This window comes from Pseudophryne corroboree, chromosome 1 (assembly GCF_028390025.1).
Source record: "Pseudophryne corroboree isolate aPseCor3 chromosome 1, aPseCor3.hap2, whole genome shotgun sequence".
Lineage (NCBI taxonomy): Eukaryota > Metazoa > Chordata > Amphibia > Anura > Myobatrachidae > Pseudophryne > Pseudophryne corroboree.
In genome coordinates, this window is record NC_086444.1 from 485,728,092 (window position 1) to 485,753,024 (window position 24,933).

At 48.8% G+C, this 24,933-nt stretch overlaps 1 protein-coding gene across 1 annotated transcript in view; it reads left to right on the forward strand.

The window, feature by feature from the left end:
• The window catches only part of UBQLN1 (ubiquilin 1), a 92,935-nt gene that overhangs the window by 14,254 nt on the left and 53,748 nt on the right, over positions 1–24,933 (forward strand). The window contains exon 6 of the mRNA XM_063913801.1: positions 532–754. Coding sequence (XP_063769871.1) covers positions 532–754 — 223 coding nt within the window. The remainder of the gene's footprint in view (positions 1–531; positions 755–24,933) is intronic.

The window sequence follows — 24,933 nt, forward strand, 5'->3', positions numbered from 1 at the left end:
GCACAGAAGTGGGAGCAGGCGCTGTCTGTGGAATCTCATCCTGAAGAGGAAAGTGCATTCTTCTAATGTAGTGAACTGGAAAAAATATTGTTTGGTTTTTTTTTAAATATCATTTTCATGAATAACTCAAAAATGAAAGCTCCTACAGCAAGTGATCCCAAAATAAAAGTTTGGGGATTTATTAACAGTATGAACAATTTTTGAGATTTTTCAAAAATGTAAAATACTGGCTTTTTGAGAACCAAAATGTATTTTTTTTTTTTTTTTTTTTTAATTTTTATGGAAACATTACTTAATTAGTACCTCATTCAGTTTGATTATACTATTTGTGCACAAGCAGGGATATTCCTATAACCTGGTCTGGTCGATATGCCTTGAGGACCGCGTTTGGGAACCACTGGGTTTTTGTACAGATCTTCAATATCCACATAGGTTTATATTTAACCAAAGAGAAAATAGTCGGTTGTTTTTTTTTTTTGTAAGATGCATAGGATTTCAGTTAATTTATTAAGGTTCTTTCTCTCATTTCAGTTTGGAGGCAACCCATTTGCTTCACTAATGAGCAATGCAGCACCAAATGCTGGAAATCAGCCATCTCGAACAGAAAACAGAGATCCTTTACCCAATCCTTGGGCTCCACAGTCCAATTCTACAGGTTCTCCATCAACAGGGGAAGGTGTAGATACCCCAGCTGGGAATAGCACCACTTCAACACCAAGTTCCACCCTACCAAGCATGGCTTCTGGTGTAGGAGGTACATATCACAGTAACATTGCTTTAGATATTTTTATGATCATTTCAGTAGGCAGGATAGGGAGGGTGAAATAAGAAAAAGGAGAGGCCTTGGATTAGATTTACTTGTCAAACAAGAAGCAATGGTTTAGTGTTTGGTAAATTTATAGATTCTACACATTGTGGTGCTTTTTCAATATATGCTAAATAGGGCATCTACATACCTTTGGCATATCTCATTAGTATGCTTAGCCATTTCAGCCATGTCAAATAAAATGTACAGTCTCCCGTTATCCTAAATCAAACAATAGCAGTAGAATGGGTCGTACTGAAGAGCTCAGAGACTTTTAGCATGGCTCTCTTACAGGATGTTGCCTTTCCAAGAAGTCAGTTCATTACATTTCTCTCATGTCCTAGAGGATGCTGGGGTCCATATTAGTACCATGGGGTATAGACAGGTCCACTAGGAGCCATTGACACTAAGAGTTTGAGAGTGTGGGCTGGCTCCTCCCTCTGCCTCTCCTACCAGACCCAGTTTAGAAAATGTGCCCGGCGGAGCCGGTCACAGCTAGGGGAGCTCTACAGAGCTTTAGTAAAAGTTTTTTTTCTCATACGTCCTAGAGGATGCTGGGGATGTTTCAAGAACCATGGGGTATAGACGGTATCTGCAGGAGACATGGGCACTTTAAGACTTTAAATGGGTGTGAACTGGCTCCTCCCTCTATGCCCCTCCTCCAGACTCCAGTTAGATTCTGTGCCCAGTGAGACTGGATGCACACTGAGGAGCTCTCCAGAGTTTCTCAGAAAAATACTTTGTTAGGTTTTTTTTATATTCAGGGAGACCTGCTGGCAACAGGCTCCCTGCCTCGTGGGACTGAGGGGAGAGAAGCAGACCTGCTTCTGTGAGTTTCAAGGCTCTGCTTCTTAGGCTACTGGACACCATTAGCTCCAGAGGGTCTGATCGCTAGGTACGCCTAGATGCTCGTTCCCGGAGCCGCGCCGTCACCCCCCTTGCAGAGCCAGAAGTCAGAAGACTGGTGAGTAAAAGAAGATCAGAAGACTTCAGTGTCTTTGAGGTACCGCGTAGCGGCCGTGCTGCGCGCCATGCTCCCACACACACAGCGGCACTACAGGGCGCAGGGGGGGGCGCCCTGGGCACCATAATACCTCATAAATACCTGGCAAAAGAGGAATACAGTGCTTTGGCACTATATCCAGACCCCCGCCAGTATAAAGAATATGGAAATTAACGGGACTGAAGCGCGCCATTAAGGGGGAGTGGCTTAGCCCTCACCGCTCTAATCAGCGCCATTTTCTCTTCACAGCTGCAGAAACGCTGGTCCTGGCCTCCTACACTACTGTCCAAGTAACAGGGTGCAAAACGGGGGGGGGGGGGGGGGGCACAGTAAATTTGGTGCCGTTTTAATAATTATAAAAGCGCTCACAGGTTTGAGGCATTGTGTATAAGTTTCAGTACCGGGATAGGCGCTGGGTTGTGAGCTGGCAAACTCCCTCTGTGTTTCTCTGACAGGCTTTACTGTGGGTCTGTCCCCTATAGCCCAGTATGGTCGCGTGTGTCGGTACGCGTGTGTCGACATTTCTGAGGCTGAGTGCTCTTCCCAGGAGGAGGCTGGAGTGGCGACAGAAAAGACTGGGAGTGGCCGTGTCGGCATCGCCGACGGCTGATTGGGTTAATGTTTTGAGTGTTTTGAATGCAAATGTGGCTTGATTAAATAAGAGATTAGATAAATGAGTCTCAGAACCAGACATGGAGAAAATCCATGGAGGATGCATTATCACAAGTTCAGACCCCCTCGGGGTCCCAGAAGCGTTCATTTACCCAGATAGCGGATACAGATACCGACATGGACTCTGATTCCAGTGTCGACTATAGTGATGCCAGATTGAATCCTAAACTGGCTAAGAGCATTCAGTACATGATTGTGGCGTTAAAAGACGTATTACATATCACGGAAGACCCTGCTATTCCTGATACTAGGGTCTGTATGTTTAAGGGAAAGAAACCTGAAGTGACGTTTCCTCCCTCTCGTGAACTGAACGCTGTTTTTGAAAAAGCTTGGGAAAATCCTGACAAGAAGTTACAGGTTCCCAGGAGAATTCCGGTGGCATATCCATGCTCCTCTGGGGACAGGGAAAAGTGGGAGTCAACCCCCACGGTGGACAAAGCTCTATCGCGTCTGTCCAAAAAGGTGGCGCTTCCGTCTCCTGACACGACAGCCCTAAAGGATCCTGCGGATCGTAAGCAGGAAAATACACTAAAATCCATTTATGTCGCTACAGGTGCGCTGCTCAGGCCTGCCGTTGCATCGGCATGGGTGAGTAGCGCTATTGAAAAGTGGGCAGATAACTTGTCATCTGAGAGAGATTCCCTGGACCGGGATAGCGTTCTTTTGACACTGGGTCATATCAGGGACGCTGCAGCCTATCTAAAGGAAGCTGCGAGGGATATTGGCCTTTTGGGATCAAGGGCCAATGCCATGGCAATCTCGGCTAGGAGGGCATTGTGGATTCATCAATGGAATGCTGACTCTAAGAAGGCTATGGAGTCTCTGCCGTATAAAGGTGGTGTCTTGTTTGGTGACGGCCTCACTGACCTGGTATCTACGGCTACCGCGCGTAAGTCATCGTTTCTACCTTTATGTCCCTGCACAACAAAAAACGCCACACTATCAGATGCAGTCCTTTCGGCCCAATCACTACAAAAAAGGACGAGGGTCTTCCTTCCTTGCTGCAAGTAGAAGGGGAAAAAGGTCACAGGCTGTGGCAAGTTCTCGAGCAGAAGTCCTCCCCGTCTTCTACCAAATCCACCGCATGACGCTGGGGCTCCTCCGGTGTGGGCACGTCTCCAACTCTTCAGTCAGGTCTGGGTTCGCTCGGCCCTGGATCCTTGGGTATTGGAAATAGTAGCCCAAGGGTACAAATTGGATTTTCAAGACGTGCCCCTCACCGATTTTTCAAATCGGCCTTGCCAGCTTCTCTTCCAGAAAGGGAGGTAGTATGCGCTGCAATACTAAAGCTGTGTCAAAATCAAGTCATTGTCACGGTACCCCCGTCACAACAAGGGGGAAGGCTTTTATTCGAGCCTGTTCGTGGTCCCGAAGCCGGATGGCTCAGTCAGACCGATTCTGAACCTAAAATCCCTCAATTTCTATCTAAAAAATTAAAATTCAAGATGGAATCTCTCCGAGCAGTGATCTCCAGTCTGGAGGAGGGGGATTTTATGGTGTCGGTCGACATAAAGGATGCCTACTTACACGTACCCATATATCCTCCGCATCAGGCTTATCTGAGGTTTGCTGTTCAGGATTGTCATTACCAATTTCAGACGTTGCCGTTTGGTCTGTCCACGGCTCCGAGGATTTTCACTAAGGTTATGGCGGAAATTATGGTTCTCCTGCGCAAGCAGGGAATCACAATTATCCCGTACTTGGACGATCTCCTGATAAAGGCGAGATCCAAGGAACAATTACTGGAAAAAGTTACGCTCTCCCTGACAATTCTGCAACAACATGGTTGGCTCCTAAACTTGCCAAAATCACAGTTGGTTCCGACAACACGGCTGTCATTCTTGGGTATGATTCTGGATACAGAATTACAGAGAGTCTTTCTTCCGGTGGAAAAGGCTCTGGAAATACAGAACATTGTCAAACAGATTCTGAAACCGGCAAGAGTGTTGATTCATCAATGCACTCGGTTGCTGGGGAAGATGGTGGCGGCCTACGAGGCCATTCAGTTTGGCAGGTTCCATGCCAGGGTATTTCAGTGGGACCTGTTGGACAAGTGGTCCGGGTCTCACCTCCACATGCACCAGAAAATAATCCTATCTTCCAGGACCAGAATCTCTCTCCTGTGGTGGCTGCACAGTTCTCACCTCCTGGAGGGACGCAGGTTCGGGATTCAGGATTGGATCCTGGTGACCACAGATGCGAGTCTCCGAGGCTGGGGAGCAGTCACACAGGGGGAAAATTTCCAGGGAAAATGGTCAAGCCAGGAAGCTTGTCTGCACATAAACATTCTGGAATTAAGGGCCATTTACAACGGCCTTCTGCAAGCGGAACATCATCTTCATGGTCTGCCCGTCTTGATTCAGTCAGACAACATAACAGCAGTGGCGTACATAAACCGCCAGGGCGGGACAAAGAGCAGAGCGGCGATGGCGGATGCCACAAAAGTTCTTCGCTGGGCGGAGAAACATGCAAGCGCTCTGTCAGCAGTCTTCATTCCAGGAGTGGACAACTGGGAAGCAGACTTCCTCAGCAGACATGATCTCCATCCAGGAGAGTGGAGTCTTCATCAAGAGGTCTTTGCAGAAGTGACAAGTCGTTGGGGAATTCCTCAAATAGACATGATGGCGTCTCGCCTCAACAAAACTTCAGAGATATTGTTCCAAGTCGAGGGACCCTCAAGCAATAGCGGTGGACGCCCTGGTGACACCGTGGGTGTTTCAGTCGGTCTATGTGTTCCCTCCGCTTCCACTCATTCCAAAGATGATAAAGATCATAAGAAGAACCAGGGTTCAGGCGATACTCATTGTTCCAGACTGGCCAAGGAGGGCCTGGTATCCGGATCTTCAAGAATTACTCATAGAAGATCCCTGGCCTCTTCCCTACGAGAGGACCTGTTACAGCAAGGACCGTGCGTGTATCAAGACTTACCGCGGCTGCGTTTGACGGCATGGCGGTTGAACGCCAAATCCTAGCCCGTAAGGGTATTCCCAGTGAAGTCATTCCCACACTACTTAAGGCTAGGAAAGCAGTAACGGCGAAGCATTACCACTGTATTTGGAGAAAATGTGTTTTGGTGTGAATCCAAGAAGGCTCCTACGGAAGAATTTCAGCTGGTGCGCTTGCTCCATTTTTTGCAAGCAGACGTGGATCTAGGCCTAAAGTTAGACTCCATTAAAGTATACATTTTGGCCTTATCAATTTTCTTTCAGAAAGAATTGGCCTCCCTTCCAGAAGTTCAGACCTTCGTGAACGGCGTGCTGCACATCCAACCTCCCTTTGTGCCCCCTGTGGCACCATGAGATCTTAATGTGGTGTTGCAGTTCCTGCAATCTCATTGGTTTGAACCTTTACGTAAGGTTGAGTTGAAATTCCTTACTTGAAAAGTAGTCATGCTGTTGGCCTTGGCATCCGCAAGGCGGGTGTCTAAATTGGCGGCTTTGTCTCACAAAAGCCCCTATTTAATCTTCCATGCAGATAGAGCAGAGTTGAGAACTCGTCAGCAATTTCTGCCAAAAGTGGTTTCATCGTTTCACGTAAACCAGCCTATTGTGGCTACTGACGCCTTGGCGGAATCGAAGTCTCTTGATGTGGTCAGAGCTTTGAAAATCTATGTCGCCAGATCGGCTCAGATTAGGATAAGAGGCTCTGTTTGTCCTGTGGGCTCCCAACAAGACTGGGGCTCCTGCTTCTAAGCAGACTATTGCACGCTGGATCTGTAATACGATTCAGTAGGCTCATTCTACGGCGGGATTGCCGTTACCGAAATCTGTGAAGGCCCATTCTACCAGAAAGGTGGGCTCATCCTGGGTGGCTGCCCGAGGGGTCTCGGCATTACAGCTTTGCCGAGCTGCTACTTGGTCGGGATCAAACACCTTTGCAAAGTTTTTCAAGTTTGATACCTTGGCTGAGGAGGACCTCTTGTTTGGTCAATCGGTGCTGCAGTGTCATCCGCGCACTCCCGCCCGTTCTGGAGCTTTGGTATAAACCCCATGGTTCTTGAAGCATCCCCAGCATCCTCTAGGACGTATGAGAAAATAGGATTTTAATACCTACCGGTAAATCCTTTTCTCTTAGTCCGTAGAGGATGCTGGGCGCCCGTCCCTGTGCGGACAATATCTGCAGTACTTGTTTAATAGTTATTGCTTGTGTTACACAAAGGTTGTGTTTCGGGTATGGTCAGCCTGTTGCTGATTTTGGTCATGCCGTTGACTGGATTTTTTGCTAATGCCATGGTGTACGGCATGTTTGTGGTGTGAGCTGGTGTGTTATCTCACCCTTAGTTTAACAATAATTCCTTTTCCTCGAAATGTCCGTCTCCCTGGGCACAGTTCCTATAACTGGAGTCTGGAGGAGGGGCATAGAGGGAGGAGCCAGTACACACCCATTTAAATTCTTAAAGTGCCCATGTCTCCTGCGGATCCCGTCTATACCCCATGGTTCTTGAAGCATCCCCAGCATCCTCTACGGACTAAGAGAAAAGGATTTACCGGTAGGTATTAAAATCCTATTTTTAGAGTTTATTATTTTACAGAGAGGCTGCTGGCAACAGCATCCCTGCTTCGAGGGACTAAGGAGGGGAGTAGTGTCTGCCCTGCGTGGTCTGAACCACTATCTCCGCTGACGGGACACTGAGCTCCTGAGGAAATCACATGCTGCCACCCCTTTACAGAGCCAGAAGATCAGAAGTGGCGAGATATGGCGGCACAAGGGTAGGAGCGCAGCTCTGAGCGGCTGCGCTCCATGAAGGCTCAGCTGCACACAGAGTTGGTGCTTTGAGGGGCATCCTGAGCCAGCGTCTTAATACCCTACACTGGTCACAGACGCTATCTGGAGACTGGATCCCCAGGCTAGCGTCACAATTCTCCGTACACAGATGCTCAACAGGGGACGGAATCCCCTGCCGTGCGACGGAGTCCTCAGGCCAGTATAAAGAATTTGTGCGGGAAGCCGCTCCATCTTCAAGGGGCGGAGTTTCTCCTCAGAGCGGACCCAGCAGCGTTCAGCGCCGTTTTCCTGCCTGCAGTTCCTGTTCACAGATGCTGACAGAGCTGTCTCTCCAAGCAACTCCAGCTATCATGTGCGGAACCAGGGGGTTGTAGAAGGGGGAGGCGGTGAGGGGGGGCGCGGTGAATTAGATCCGTGCAACTATTACAGTACACAGTATGCGCTGGTAAGAGTTGTCCTTTATATATAACAGCGCTGTGAGTGGGTTGGCACTGATCTGTGTCTTTCTTGCCATTCTCAGGGGGGAAACTGTCTAACCTACCCTGTGTGTGTGTGTGGTGTTTGGGGTCTCCAATCAGCTATGTCCAAGGACTCTGTGTCATATGCAGCTGAGGACATGTCCTCTCAGGAGGATCTCATTCTATGTAATCGGGATTGCACTGTTGTAGCGCAGATATCAGCAAGGGAGCCGGAGTGGTTATCTATCAAAACTATGATTTCTCAGATTTCTGCAATGGTTGCTCAGAATGAATCTGCAACTCCGGTTTTACAGAATTCTATGGCGGTGTGGTCTGGTTACATCAGGAACCCCCCCCCCCCCCCGTGGGTTCCTACAAACGTGCTCTTGCCCAGATCATGCAAGACGACACGATAACCAACTTTGACACGGCAGACTGTGATGGGGATGTGCTCAGGGGGGCCGCATCTCTTCCAATAGGGGTGCAGTTGATGATAGAGGCTATTAGAGATTTATTTATTATTTATTTATTTATTAGCAGTTATTTATATAGCGCACACATATTCCGCAGCGCTTTACAGAGAATATTTGGCCATTCACATCAGTCCCTGCCCCAGTGGAGCTTACAATCTAGATTCCCTATCACATGTACACTCACACACATTCGTGCTAGGGTTAATTTTGTTGGGAGCCAATTAACCTACCAGTATATTTTGGGATTGTGGGAGGAAACTGGAGTACCTGGAGGAAACCCACGCAAGTACGGGGAGAATATACAAACTCCCCACAGTTAGGGCCATGGTGGGAATTGAACCCATGACCTCAGTGCTGTGAGGCAGTAATGCGAACCATTACATCATCCGTACTGAGAAGAGATGTGTTGAATATTACTGACACACCTGAGGAGGCTTACTTCACTGACGATAAGAAAGCCTCGCTAACCTTCCCTGCATCCAAAGAATTAAATGCTATTTCTCTGACGTCCTAAGTGGATGCTGGGGACTCCGTCAGGACCATGGGGATTAGCGGCTCCGCAGGAGACAGGGCACAAAACTAAAGCTTTAGGATCAGGTGGTGTGTACTGGCTCCTCCCCCTATGACCCTCCTCCAAGCCTCAGTTAGGTTTTTGTGCCCGTCCGAGCAGGGTGCAATCTAGGTGGCTCTCTTAAGGAGCTGCTTAGAAAAAGTTTTTAGGTTTCTTATTTTCAGTGAGTCCTGCTGGCAACAGGCTCACTGCATCGAGGGACTTAGGGGAGAGAAGTTCAACTCACCTGCGTGCAGGATGGATTGGCTTCTTAGGCTACTGGACACCATTAGCTCCAGAGGGAGTCGGAACACAGGTCTCACCCTGGGGTTCGTCCCGGAGCCGCGCCGCCGACCCCCCTTGCAGATGCTGAAGATTGAAGGTCCAGAAACCGGCGGCAGAAGGCTTTTCAGTCTTCATGAAGGTAGCGCACAGCACTGCAGCTGTGCGCCATTGTTGTCACACACTTCACACCAACGGTCACGGAGGGTGCAGGGCGTTGCTGGGGGCGCCCTGGGCAGCAATGTATAATACCTTATTCTGGCTAAAAATACATCACATATAGCCCCTGGAGGCTATATGGATGTATTTAACCCCTGCCAGGTCTCAGAAAAACGGGAGAAGAAGCCCGCCGAAAAGGGGGCGGGGCCTATTCTCCTCAGCACACAGCGCCATTTTCCCTCACAGAAAGGCTGGTGGGAAGGCTCCCAGGCTCTCCCCTGCACTGCACTACAGAAACAGGGTTAAAACAGAGAGGGGGGGCACTTATTTGGCGATATGTATATATATATTAAAATGCTATAAGGGAAAAACACTTATATAAAGGTTGTCCCTGTATAATATAGCGTTTTTGGTGTGTGCTGGCAAACTCTCCCTCTGTCTCCCCAAAGGGCTAGTGGGGTCCTGTCCTCTATCAGAGCATTCCCTGTGTGTGTGCTGTGTGTCGGTACTTGTGTGTCGACATGTATGAGGACGATGTTGGTGAGGAGGCGGAGCAATTGCCGGTAATGGTGATGTCACTCTCTAGGGAGTCGACACCGGAATGGATGGCTTATTTAAGGATTTACGTGATAATGTCAACACGCTGCAAGGTCGGTTGACGACATGAGACGGCCGGCAAACCAATTAGTACCTGTCCAGGCGTCTAAAACACCGTCAGGGGCGTTAAAACGTCCTTTTACCTCAGTCGGTCGACACAGACACGGACACTGACTCCAGTGTCGACGGTGAAGAAACAAACGTATTTTCCTTTAGGGCCACACGTTACTTGTTAAGGGCAATGAAGGAGATGTTACATATTTCTGATACTACAAGTACCACAAAAAAGGGTATTATGTGGAGTGTGAAAAAACTACATGTGGTTTTTCCTGAATCAGATAAATTAAATGAAGTGTGTGATGATGCGTGGGTTTCCCCCGATAGAAAATTATTGGCGGTATACCTTTTCCCGCCAGAAGTTATGGCGCGTTGGGAAACACACCTTAGGGTGGATAAGGCGCTCACACGCTTATAAAAACAAGTGGCGTTACCGTCTCCAGATACGGACGCCCTCAAGGAGCCAACTGATAGGAGGTTGAAAAATATCCTAAAAAGTATATACACACATACTGGTGTTATACTGCGACCAGCGATCGCCTCAGCCTGGATGGGCAGCGCTGGGGTGGCTTGGTCGGATTCCCTGACTGGAAATATTGATACCCTTGACATGGACAGTATTTTATTGACTATAGAGCATTTAAAAGATGCATTTCTATATATGCGAAACTCTGGCATCAAGAGTAAGTGTGATGTCCATATCTGCCAGACGATGTTTCTGGACACGACAGTGGTCAGGTGATGCAGATTCCAAACGGCACATGGAAGTATTGCCGTATAAAGGGGAGGAGTTATTTGGGGTCGGTCCATCGGACCTGGTGGCCACGGCAACAGCTAGAAAATCCACCTTTTTTACCCCAAGTCACATCTCAGCAGAAAAAGACATAGTCTTTTCAGCCTCAGTCCTTTCGTCCCCATAATATCTGCCCAGGGATAGAGGTAAGGGAAGAAGACTGCAGCAGGCAGCCCATTCCCAGGAACAGAAGCCTTCCACCGCTTCTGCCAAGTCCTCAGCATGACGCTGGGGCCGTACAAACAGGTGCGGTGGGGGGTCGTCTCAAGAGTTTCAGCACGCAGTGGGCTCACTCGCAAGTGGACCCCTGGATCCTACAAGTAGTATCCCAGGGGTACAGATTGGAAATTCGAGACGTCTCCCCCTCGCAGGTTCCTGAAGTTTGCTTTACCAACGTCTACCTCCGACAGGGAGCCAGTATTGGAAACAATTCACAAGCTGTATTCCCAGCAGGTGATAATCAAAGTACCCCTCCTACAACAAGTAAAGGGGTATTATTCCACACTATATTGTGGTACTGAAGCCAGACGGCTCGGTGAGACCTATTCTAAATGGAGTCACTTAGAGCAGTGATAGCGAACCAGGAAGAAGGGGACTATATGGTGTCCCTGGACATCAAGGATGCTTTCCTCCATGTCCAAATTTGCCCTTCTCACAAAGGGTACCTCAGGTTCGTGGTACAAAACTGTCACTATCAGTTTCAGACGCTGCCGTTTGGATTGTCCACGGCACCCCGGGTCTTTACCAAGGTAATGGCCGAAATTATGATTCTTCTTCAAAGAAAAGGCGTCTTAATTATCCCTTACTTGGACGATCTCCTGATAAGGGCAAGGTCCAGAGAACAGTTGGAGGTCGGAGTAGCACTATCTCAAGTAGTTCTACGACAGCACGGGTGGATTCTAAATATTCCAAAATCGCAGCTGTCTCCGACGACACGTCTGCTGTCCCTAGAGATGATTCTGGACACAGTCCAGAAAAAGGTGTTTCTCCCGGAGGAGAAAGCCAGGGAGTTATCCGAGCTAGTCAGGAACCTCCAAAAACCAGGAAAAGTGTCAGTGCATCATTGCACAAGGGTCCTGGGATAAATGGTGGCTTCTTACGAAGCGATTCCATTCGGCAGATTTCACGCAAGAACTTTTCAGTGGGATCTGCTGGACAAATGGTCCGGATCGCATCTTCAGATGCATCAGCGGATAACCCTGTCTCCAAGGACAAGGGTGTCTCTTCTGTGGTGGCTGCAGAGTGCTCATCTACTAAAGTGCCACAGTTGTGCATTCAGGACTGGGTCCTGGTGACCACGGATTCCAGCTTGAAAGGCTGGGGAGCAGTCACACAGGGAAAAAATTTCCAGGGAGTGTGATCAAGTCTGGGGACTTCTCTCCGCATAAATATACTGGAGCTAAGAGCAATTTACAATGCTCTAAGCTTAGCAAGACCTCTGCTTCAAGGTCAGCCGGTATTGATCCAGTGGGACAACATCACGGCAGTCGCCCACGTAAACAGACAGGGCGGCACAAGAAGCAGGAGGACAATGGCAGAAACTGCAAGGATTCTTCGCTGGGCGGAAAATCATGTGATAGCACTGTCAGCAGTTTTCATTCCGGGAGTGGACAACTGGGAAGCAGACTTCCTCAGCACGACCTCCACCCGGGAGAGTGGGGACTTCATCGAGAAGTTGTTTCCACATGATTGTGCACCGTTGGGAAAGACCAAAGGTGGACATGATGGCGTCCCGCCTGAACAAAAAACTGGACAGGTATTGCGCCAGGTCAAGAGACCCTCAGGAAATAGCTGTGGACGTTCTGGTAACACCATGGGTGTACCAGTCGGTGTATGTGTTCCCTCCTCTGCTTCTCATACCAAAGGTACTGAGAATTATAAGACGTAGAGGAGTAAGAACTATACTCGTGGCTCCGGATGGGCCAAGAAGGACTTGGTACCCGGAACTTCATGAGATGCTCACAGAGGACTCAGGGCCTCTGCCGATAAGAAGGGACTTGCTTCAGCAAGTACCATGTCTGTTCCAAGACTTACCGCGGGTGCGTTTGACGGCATGGCGGTTGAACGCCGGATCCTAAGGGAAAAAAGGCATTCCGGAAGAGGTCATTCCTACCCTGGTCAAAGCCAGGAAGGAGGTGACCGCACAACATTATCACCACATGTGGCGAAAATATGTTGTGTGGTGTGAGGCCAGGAAGGCCCCACGAAGAAATTTCAACTGTCGATTCCTGCATTTCCTGCAAACAGGAGTGTCTATGGGCCTCAAATTGGGGTCCATTAAGGTTCAAATTTCGGCCCTGTCGATTTTCTTCCAGAAAGAATTGGCTTCAGTTCCTGAAGTCCAGAAATTTGACAAGGGAGTACTGCATATACAACCCCCTTTTGTGCCTCCAGTGGCACTGTGGGATCTCAACGTAGTCCTGGGATTCCTCAAATCACGTTGATTTAAACCGCTCAAATCTGTGGATTTGAAATATCTCACATGGAAAGTGACCATGATGTTGGCCCTGGCCTCGGCCAGGCGAGTGTCAGAATTGGCGGCTTTGTCTCACAAAAGCCCATATCTGATTGTCCATTCGGACAGGGGCAGAGCTGCGGACTCGTCCCCAGTTTCTCCCTAAGGTGGTGTCAGCGTTTCATCTGAACCAGCTTATTGTGGTACCTGCGGCTACTAGAGACTTGGAGGACTCCAAGTTGCTAGATGTTGTCAGGGCCCTGAAAATATAGATTTCCAGGACGGCTGGAGTCAGGAAAACTGACTTGCTGTTATCCTGTATGCACCCAAAAAACTGGGTGCTCTTGCTTCTAAGCAGACGATTGCTAGTTGAATGTGTAGTACAATTCAGCTTGCACATTCTGTGGCAGGACTGCCACAGCCAAAATATATAAATGCCCATTCCACAAGGAAGGGGGCTCATCTTGGGCGACTGCCCGAGGGGTCTCGGCTTTACAACTTTGCCGAGCTGCTACTTGGTCAGGGGCACACCCTGGCTGAGGAGGACCTGGAGTTCTCTCACTCGGTGCTGCAGAGTCATCCGCACTCTCCTGCCCGTTTGGGAGCTTTGGTATAATCCCCATGGTCCTGACGGAGTCCCAGCATCCACTAGGACGTCAGAGAAAATAAGATTTTACTTACCGATAAATCTATTTCTCGTAGTCCGTAGTGGATGCTGGGCGCCCATCCCAAGTGCGGATTGTCTGCAATACTTGTACATAGTTATTGTTACAAAAAAATCGGGTTGTTATTGTTGTGAGCCGTCTGTTCAGAGGCTCCTACGTTTGTCATACTGTTAACTGGGTTTAGATCACAAGTTATACGGTGTGATTGGTGTGGCTGGTATGAGTCTTACCCGGGATTCAATATCCTTCCTTATTGTGTACGCTCGTCCGGGCACAGTATCCTAACTGAGGCTTGGAGGAGGGTCATAGGGGGAGGAGCCAGTACACACCACCTGATCCTAAAGCTTTAGTTTTGTGCCCTGTCTCCTGCGGAGCCGCTAATCCCCATGGTCCTGACGGAGTCCCCAGCATCCACTACGGACTACGAGAAATAGATTTATCGGTAAGTAAAATCTTATTATTTGAAAAAGCATGGTAAAATCCAGAGAAAACATTTCAGATCCCTAGGAGGGTTCTGGTTGCTTTCCCCTTCCCTGAGGAAGATCGAAAAAAATAAATGGGAAAACCCACCCATAGTAGACACGTCTGTATCCAGACTCTCAAAAAAGGTGGTTTTAACTGTCCCAAGATCAACTGCCTTAAAGGAGTCGGCTGTTAGCAAGATTGATACTACGCTCAAATCCATATACACGGCTTCAGGGGCGATACTCCGTCCTACGATTGCCTGTGCATGGATTTCCAAAACTATAGTAAAGTGGTCAGGCACGTTACTTGAGGATTTGGATACGTTGGATAAGAGTGACATTGAATTGTTTCTCCGTAACATTCAGGATTCTGCAGGTTTTATGGTGGAATCCATGAAAGACCTGGGATCAATGGCTGCAGGAATTTCTTCCATGTCCGTCTCAGCTCGTCGAGGACTCTGGCTGCGCCAGTGGTCTGCCGACACGGAATCCAGGAGAGGTGTAGGGTCTCCACACTACACAGGTCAGGCTCTCTTTGGGGAAGCATTGGATGCGTGGATATCCACGTCTACAGCGGGTAAGTCCCCTTTTCTTCCCTCAGTAGCTCCTGCTACGAAGAAACCTTTTTCTTCACCTGCATCTCAGTTTCTAAACCAAGAGACCAAACCAGCCAGCAACTTCTTTAGAGGGGGCCGACCAAAATCCAAGAAACCTGCTGCGGCAGGTTCCAAACAGAAGCCTGCTTCAGGTGCGCCAAAGTCCTCCGCATGACGGTGGACAGTGCAGCCTGGTGGTAGGGCCAGTGGGGGCGAGACTCAGACATTTCAGTCACGTCTGGGTGTCGTCCGGCCTGGAACCCTGGGTACTAGATATTGTGTCCCGGGGTACCGGCTGGAATTTCAAGATCTCCCTCATCGGTTCTTCACATCGGGCTTGCCAGCTTTGCCAACTACTGGGAGCCATCCAGAAGTTGGTGGAGGCACAGATCATTGTACCAGTCCATCCTCAAATGCAGAACACAGGTTACTATTCGAACCTTTTCGTGGTACCGAAACCGGATGGTTTGGTCAGGCCCATTCTGAACTGGAGTCTCTAAGGGCAGTGATATCAGGTCTGGAAGAGGGGGAATTCCTGGTATCCCTGGATATTAAGGATGCGTACCTCCACATACCGATTTGGCTGCCGAATCAGGCTTACCTCCGATTTGCTCTGTTGGACTGTCATTTTCATTTCCAAGCCCTATCATTCGGCCTCTCCACAGGACCAAGGGTTTTCACCAAGGTGACGGTGAAAATGATGGTTCTCCTTCGCAGACAGGGTGTGAATATAATTCCGTCCATCCAGGGGAGTGGGGTCTCCATCCGGAGGTGTTCAAAGAGGTAACCGATCTTTGGGGTGTACCCCAAATCGACATGATGGCCTCTCGTCTCAACAAGAAGCTTCAGCGGTATTGTTCCAGGTCGAGGGACCCGCAAGCAGTGGCGGTGGACGCCCTAGTGACTCCGTGGGTGTTCCAGTCGGTGTACGCGTTTCCTCCACTTCCACTCATTCCAAGGGTTCTCAAACTCATAAAGAGAACAGGAGTTCAGACAATCCTCATTGCTCCAGACTGGCCAAGAAGGGCTTGGTACGCGGATCTTCTGGATCTACTGCAAGAAGAGCAGAGGCCTCTTCCTCTATGGGAGGACCTGCTGCAGCAGGGGCCATTTGCCTATCAAGATTTGCCACGGCTACATTTGACGACATGGAAGTTGAGCGCCTGATTATTGCTCGGACAGGCATTCCAAAGAAGGTTATTCCTACCCTCATACAGGCTAGGAAAGAGGTAACGTCTAAACATTACCATCGTATTTGGAAGAAATATGTTTCTTGGTGTGAGTCTAAGAAGCTTCCTACGGTGGAGTTTCAACTGGGACGTTTCCTCCTCTTCCTGCAAGCAGGAGTGGATATGGGCCTGAGGTTGGGATCTGTGAAGGTCCAGATTTCGGCCCTATCCATTTTCTTTCAGAAACAATTGGCTGCCCTCCCTGAGGTTCAGACCTGCTTGAAGGGAGTTCTGCATATCCAGCCTCCCTTTGTACTGCCTACGGCGCCATGCGACCTTAACTTGGTGTTGCAGTTCCTCCAGTCAGATTGGTTCGAGCCTCTACAGGAGGTTGAGGTCAAGTTTCTTACAATGAAGGCGGTCACGTTGTTGGCCTTAGCTACTGCTAGACGTGTGTCCGAGCTGGGGGCTTTATCCTGTAAAAGCCCTTACTTGATCTTCCACAAAGATAGAGCTGAGCTCCGGAAACGTCAGCAGTTTCTTCCGAAGGTTGTGTCGACATTTCATATCAACCAACCTATTGTGGTGCCAGTGGCTACTGACTCCTCAATTACATCAAAGTCCTTGGATGTCGTAAGGGCTCTAAAGATAAATGTGAAGAGAACTTCTCGTCACAGAAAATCGGACTCTGTTTGTCCTATATGATCCCAAGAAAATTGGGTGTCCTGCTTCTAAGCAAATGATCTCTCGCTGGATCAGATTCACTATCCAGCACGCTTATTCTACGGCAGGACTGCCGTGTCCAAAATCTGTTAAGGCTCACTCTACTAGTAAGGTGGGGTCTTTCTGGGCGGCTGCCCGGGGTGTCTCGGCAGTACAACTTTGCCAAGCTGCAACTTGGTCTGGGTCGAACATGTTTACAAAGTTTTACACGTTCGATACTTTGCCTTTGATGTGAAGTTCAGTCAATCAGTTCTGCAGGAGCCTCCGTGCTTTCCCTCCCGTTCTGGGAGCTTTGGTACATCCTCATGGTACTAATGTGACCCCCACATCCTCTTGGACGTAAGAGAAATAGGATTTTGGTACCTACCGGTAAATCCTTTTCTCGTAGTCCGTAGAGGATGCTGGGCGCCCGCCCAGCGCTTCGTTTCCTGCAAATGTTATTTGGTTCAGTACCACTTCGTTTTAGTTGAGTACTGCATTGTTACTTGGTAAGTAATGTTTCAGCTGTTGCTGAGTAGTTCAAGCTAGTTGGCTTGACGTGCCTTGTATGTGTGAGCTGGTATGAATCTCACCACTATCTGTGTATAATTCTTCTCTCGAAGTATGTCGTCTCCTCGGGCACAGTTTCTAGAGTCTGGTAGGAGGGGCATAGAGGGAGGAGCCAGCCCACACTCTCAAACACTTAAAGTGCCAATGGCTCCTGGTGGACCAGTCTATACCCCATGGTACTAATGTGGACTCCAGCATCCTCTACGAACTACGACAAAAAGAACCTGCCATGGGCAGATCAACTATCCGCTCAGTTACAGCAATTGAACCAATCACTGACTACTCAGAAGTCTAACCCTCGCCCACCTAAGACCAAGGGGTCCTCTAAGCGGGCCATTACTTCCTCACAATCCACCAACATCCCAGACTCCTCGTCTGATGAGGATGGTGTTTATACTGACCCCACAGATTCTGATCCTAACGCTTCTGATGGGGATTCTGTTTCACAGGTGCATGTTCCTGACTTGTTGGAGGCTATCAGGACCATTCTTCAAATTACTGATGATCCGGAGCCTGATGCTGTCCCTAAGAAACCGGACAGGTTTAAACGTGAGAAAGTGGTTAATCAAGTTTTACCTCATTCTGACCGTTTGGTTGACATACCTCAGGAGTCCAGAGAAATAAATTCCCGCCTCACAAGAGGATGCTGGCTCGCTGCGGAGCTAAGTAAAAAATTGGGAAACCCCCTCGCCAGTGGATTCGCAGGTGGCGTGGTTGGTGGTATCCTCAGCTCTGCCGGTAACTACCATCACGTCTCTGAAAGAACCGATGGATAAGCGTGTCGAGGGTTGCTTAAAGGCAATTTACACCCTAACTGGTGCTGCACATAAGCCAATCATTGCAGCTACATGGGCTGAAGAGGCTGTTGAAGCGTGGGCTCAGGAGCTGGAGGCGTAGTTGCCATCCAATGCTTCTGATCATGCTAGACAATGTCTGTCTTATATTGTCACAGCTTCTCATTACATTAAGGAAGCGGCTTCTGATGCCGGTATTCTGGCGGCCAAGGCTTCCACTGCGTCCATTTTGGCTCGCCGTATTCTCTGGTTACGGTCCTGGTCTGTGGATCTGGACTCTAAGAAAACCCTGGAGGTACTCCCTTTTAAGGGAGACATTCTTTTCGGAGAAGACCTTAACAAGTTAGTGGCTGACTTAGCCTCTGCTAAAACAGCATGTCTACCTAGTACTGCTCCTTCGGTGCCGAAGGCTAAAAGTACTCCATTTCGCTCCTTTCGTCCTTCAGGGAAAGCAAAAGGTCAGGCGTACCCGAAACAGGTTCGCACTTCCAAATCAAAAGGGCCTAGGCTGCCCGTCAGCCTGCTTCCGAAACTGACAAGCCGCATGATGGGACGGGCCTCCCTCTGAGGGCTCCCAGGGTAGGGGGGCCGAATTCTAGGGTATACCCTGGAATGTTTGAGGACCACTTCTGATACCTGGGTACGGGAAGTCGTCACTCGAGGTTACGCCCTATCCTTCAAGAATCGTCCCCCCTCATCGATTTTGCCTGACAGACGTCCCTTCGGATCAGGTGAAGGCAAAAACTCTTCATTCGGTGGTATAGTCCCTGCTGGACACAGGAGTGGTAGTACAGGTGGCTCTGGCTTAGAGAGGCAAGTGGTTCTATTCACCGCTGTTCCTAGTCCCGAAACCGAATGGGTCATCCCGGCCTATTCTCAACCTCCAGTCCTTTAACAAATTTGTGAGGGTCTCCAAGTTTCGTATGGAAACTCTTCGCTCTATTATTCTGGCCTTGGAACCTGGGGATTATATGGTCTCCCTGGACATATAGGATGCTTACCTGCATATTGGGGTGCATCAAACGCCCCGACATTCGGATTGCTTGCTTTCCCTATTCTTAAAATGTTCCTTTTTAGCATAGGAACAACTGTGCAAATTTTTTTTGATGTACGATTTGCCTTAGGTGGTCCACCTCCACACCCAAAAATTGTCTGTATCTTGGTACTAAAGCAAGTGTATTGTATTTATACAAAACAACTAACTTTAGCAAAACGAAGCCAACTTTTGTATGTGTGCCATGAATGCTTGTCTTACATTGATTTAAGAAAATAACAAAGAAAGGGAACAGCATGAAGCCTCATGGGCCTATTGTGGCTGTTCCCATCCAAATCACAAAACATTAATCAAATCATTATTTCTTTTTCAGATTTGTCACATCAGAAATAGATTCATGGTTTATGTTTAACATTCTTCAGCTAAACAGTGATTTTCTTACGAAAGACATTTGTGAATGGAAAGAATCTGATGCTTATCAGAATTCACAAACCAATATTCAAGCATTGAATGTTGTCAATGATTGTGCTGAACGTGGTGTCAAGCTTAGTTCAGACTTCTTATCATCGGCTAAGAAGGAAGAGCACTATCAAAATGTACTCCAAGTAGTTGAAGATGATCGCAAAGAGAGACCAAACTTTTGTAAGGCCAGCGGCCAACAATAAGAGTTTCAACTTTGTAATAAGCCAACTGTAACATGTTGTTCACTGTTCCGTCACTAATTCTGCTTATATCTCTTTGTTTAGTTGTTAATGAATAAATCACTTTATCATTAACCTACTAAAATGTTTTAAGTCCTCGTATCAGAGAAGTTAAAACAAGTGTTATTGCATTTAAAATAAATAGAAATCTTTAATCTTCAGGGGCATGGTGGGCCACATAAATATCTCAGATTTTGAAAAATTTGTATGCAATATATCCTTACTAATTCTAAAAAATGTAGCATGGGGACAAATTATTTCTCTGACGTCCTAGTGGATGCTGGGACTCCGTCAGGACCATGGGGATTAGCGGCTCCGCAGGAGACGGGGCACAAAAATAAAGCTTTAGGATCAGGTGGTGTGCACTGGCTCCTCCCCCTATGACCCTCCTCCAAGCCTCAGTTAGGTTTTTGTGCCCGTCCGAGCAGGGTGCAATCTAAGAGCTGCTTAGAAAAAGTTTTTAGGTTTTTTATTTTACAGTGAGTCCTGCTGGCAACAGGCTCACTGCAACGAGGGACTTAGGGGAGAAGAAGTGAACTCACCTGCGTGCAGGATGGATTGGCTTCTTAGGCTACTGGACACCATTAGCTCCAGAGGGATCGAACACAGGCCCAGCCATGGAGTCCGGTCCCGGAGCCGCGCCGCCGACCCCCTTGCAGATGCCGAAAAGTGAAGAGGTCCAGAAACCGGCGGCAGAAGACTTTTCAGTCTTCATGAGGTAGCGCACAGCACTGCAGCTGTGCGCCATTGTTGTCACACACTTCACACCAGCGGTCACGGAGGGTGCAGGGCGCTGCGGGGGGCGCCCTGGGCAGCAATGAGAATACCTTGTTCTGGCTAAAAAATACATCACATATAGCCCCTGGGGCTATATGGATGTATTTAACCCCTGCCAGGTCTCACAAACACCTGAGAAGAGCCCGCCGAAATAGGGGGCGGGGCCTATCTCCTCAGCACACAGCGCCATTTTCCTGCTCAGCTCCGCTGCGAGGAAGGCTCCCAGGACTCTCCCCTGCACTGCACTACAGAAACAGGGTAAAACAGAGAGGGGGGGGGGCACTTTTTTGGCGTTTTTTGATATATTAAGCTGCTATAAGGGAGACAACACTTCTATAGGGTTGTTCCTATATATTTATAGCGCTTGGGTGTGTGCTGGCAAACTCTCCCTCTGTCTCCCCAAAGGGCTAGTGGGGTCCTGTCTTCGATAAGAGCATTCCCTGTGTGTCTGCTGTGTGTCGGTACGTGTGTGTCGACATGTATGAGGACGATGTTGGTGTGGAGGCGGAGCAATTGCCTGTAATGGTGATGTCACCCCCTAGGGAGTCGACACCGGAATGGATGGCTTTGTTTATGGAATTACGTGATAATGTCAGCACATTACAAAAATCAGTTGACGACATGAGACGGCCGGCAAACCAGTTAGTACCTGTACAGGCGTCTCAGACACCGTCAGGGGCTGTAAAACGCCCTTTACCTCAGTCGGTCGACACAGACCCAGACACGGACACCGAATCTAGTGTCGACGGTGAAGAAACAAACGTATTTTCCAGTAGGGCCACACGTTATATGATCACGGCAATGAAGGAGGCTTTGCATATCTCTGATACTGCATGTACCACAAAAAGGGGTATTATGTGGGGTCTGAAAAAACTACCTGTAGTTTTTCCTGAATCAGACGAATTGAATGAAGTGTGTGATGAAGCGTGGGTTAACCCCGATAGAAAACTGCTAATTTCAAAGAAGTTATTGGCATTATATCCTTTCCCGCCAGAGGTTAGGGCGCGCTGGGAAACACCCCCTAGGGTGGATAAGGCGCTCACACGCTTATCAAAACAAGTGGCGTTACCGTCTCCTGAAACGGCCGCCCTCAAGGATCCAGCGGATAGGAGGCTGGAAACTACCCTGAAAAGTATATACACTCATACTGGTGTTATACTGCGACCAGCCATCGCCTCTGCATGGATGTGCAGTGCTGGGGTGGTTTGGTCGGATTCCCTGACTGAAAATATTGATACCCTAGATAGGGACAGTATTTTATTGACTTTAGAGCAATTAAAGGATGCTTTTCTTTATATGCGAGATGCTCAGAGGGATATTTGCACTCTGGCATCGAGAGTAAGTGCGATGTCCATATCTGCCAGAAGAAGTTTATGGACGCGACAATGGTCAGGTGATGCGGATTCCAAACGGCATATGGAAGTATTGCCGTATAAGGGGGAGGAATTATTTGGGGTCGGTCTATCGGATTTGGTGGCCACGGCAACAGCCGGGAAATCCACCTTTTTACCTCAGGTCCCCTCCCAACAGAAAGACAGTCTTTTCAGCCGCAGTCCTTTCGTTCCTATAGGAACAAGCGGGCGAAAGGACAGTCATATTTGCCCCGAGGCAAAGGAAAGGGTAAGAGAGTGCACCAAGCAGCTTCTCCCCAGGAGCAGAAGCCCTCCCCGGCTTCTGCAAAGCCCTCAGCATGACGTTGGGGCTTTACAAGCGGACGGCTCGGTAAGACCTATTCTAAATCTGAAATCTTTGAACCTGTACATACAAAAATTCAAGTTCAAGATGGAGTCACTCAGAGCAGTGATAGCGAATCTGGAAGAAGGGGACTTTATGGTGTCCCTGGACATCAAGGATGCTTACCTGCATGTCCCAATTTGCCCTTCACATCAAGGGTACCTCAGGTTCGTGGTGCAAAACTGTCATTATCAGTTTCAGACGCTGCCGTTTGGATTGTCCACGGCACCTCGGCTCTTTACCAAGGTAATGGCCGAAATGATGTTTCTTCTGCGAAGAAAAGGCGTATTAATTATCCCTTACTTGGACGATCTCCTGATAAGGGCAAGGTCCAGGGAACAGCTGGGGGACGTAGTAGCACTAACCCAAGTAGTGCTGCAACAGCACGGGTGGATTCTGAATTTTCCAAAATCTCAATTGACCCCGACGACACGTCTGCTGTTCCTGGGAATGATTCTGGACACGGTTCAGAAAAAGGTGTTTCTTCCGGAGGAAAAAGCCAGGGAGTTATCCGAACTTGTCAGGAACCTCCTAAAACCAGGGAAAGTGTCTGTGCATCAATGCACAAGAGTCCTGGGAAAGATGGTGGCTTCTTACGAAGCGATTCCATTCGGCAGATTCCACGCACGAACTTTTCAGTGGGATCTGCTGGACAAATGGACGGATCGCATCTGCAGATGCATCAGCGGATAACCTTATCGCCACGGACAAGGGTGTCTCTTCTGTGGTGGTTGCAGAGTGCTCATCTGTTAGAGGGCCGCAGATTCGGCATACAGGACTGGGTCCTGGTGACCACGGATGCCAGTCTGAGAGGCTGGGGAGCGGTCACACAGGGAAGAAACTTCCAGGGAGTATGGTCAAGCCTGGAGATGTCTCTTCACATAAATATACTGGAGCTAAGAGCGATTTACAATGCTCTAAGCCTGGCAAAACCCCTGCTTCAGGGTCAGCCGGTGTTGATCCAGTCGGACAACATCACGGCAGTCGCCCACGTAAACAGACAGGGCGGCACAAGAAGCAGGAGAGCAATGGCAGAAGCTGCAAGGATTCTTCGCTGGGCGGAAGATCATGTGATAGCACTGTCAGCAGTGTTCATTCCGGGAGTGGACAACTGGGAAGCAGACTTCCTCAGCAGACACGATCTACACCCGGGAGAGTGGGGACTTCATCCAGAAGTCTTCCACATGATTGTGAACCGTTGGGAAAAACCAAAGGTGGATATGATGGCGTCTCGTCTCAACAAAAAACTGGACAGGTATTGCGCCAGGTCAAGAGACCCTCAGGCAATAGCTGTGGACGCTCTGGTAACACCGTGGGTGTTCCAGTCAGTGTATGTGTTTCCTCCTCTGCCTCTCATACCAAAAGTACTGAGAATTATACGGCAAAGGGGAGTAAGAACGATACTCGTGGCTCCGGATTGGCCAAGAAGAACTTGGTACCCGGAACTTCAGGAGATGCTCACGGAAGATCCGTGGCCTCTACCTCTAAGACGGGACCTGCTTCAGCAGGGACCGTGTCTATTCCAAGACTTACCGCGGCTGCGTTTGACGGCATGGCGGTTGAACGCCGAATTCTAAGGGAAAAAGGCATTCCGGAAGAGGTCATTCCTACACTGGTAAAAGCCAGGAAGGAGGTGACTGCACAACATTATCACCGCATTTGGAGAAAATATGTTGCGTGGTGTGAGGCCAGGAAGGCCCCCACGGAGGAATTTCAATTGGGTCGATTCCTACATTTCCTGCAAACAGGATTGTCTATGGGCCTCAAATTGGGGTCCATTAAGGTTCAAATTTCGGCCCTGTCGATTTTCTTCCAGAAAGAATTGGCTTCAGTTCCTGAAGTCCAGACTTTTGTAAAAGAGCTACTGGCCCTGGCTTCAGCCAGGAGAGTGTCAGAATTGTCGGCTTTATCGTATAAAAGCCCATATCTGATTTTCCATTCGGACAGGGCAGAACTGCGGACGCGTCCTCAGTTTCTGCCTAAGGTGGTGTCAGCGTTTCACCTGAACCAGCCTATTGTGGTGCCTGCGGCTACTAGCGATTTGGAGGATTCCAAGTTGCTGGACGTTGTCAGGGCATTGAAAATATATATTTCAAGGACGGCTGGAGTCAGAAAATCTGACTCGCTGTTTATACTGTATGCACCCAACAAGCTGGGTGCTCCTGCTTCTAAGCAGACGATTGCTCGTTGGATTTGTAGCACAATTCAACTTGCACATTCTGTGGCAGGCCTGCCACAGCCTAAATCTGTCAAGGCCCATTCCACAAGGAAGGTGGGCTCATCCTGGGCGGCTGCCCGAGGGGTCTCGGCATTACAACTCTGCCGAGCAGCTACGTGGTCGGGGGAGAACACGTTTGTAAAATTCTACAAATTTGATACCCTGGCTAAAGAGGACCTGGAGTTCTCTCATTCGGTGCTGCAGAGTCATCCGCACTCTCCCGCCCGTTTGGGAGCTTTGGTATAATCCCCATGGTCCTGACGGAGTCCCAGCATCCACTAGGACGTCAGAGAAAATAAGATTTTACTTACCGATAAATCTATTTCTCGTAGTCCGTAGTGGATGCTGGGCGCCCATCCCAAGTGCGGATTGTCTGCAATACTTGTACATAGTTATTGTTACAAAAAAAATCGGGTTGTTATTGTTGTGAGCCGTCTGTTCAGAGGCTCCTACGTTTGTCATACTGTTAACTGGGTTCAGATCACAAGTTGTACGGTGTGATTGGTGTGGCTGGTATGAG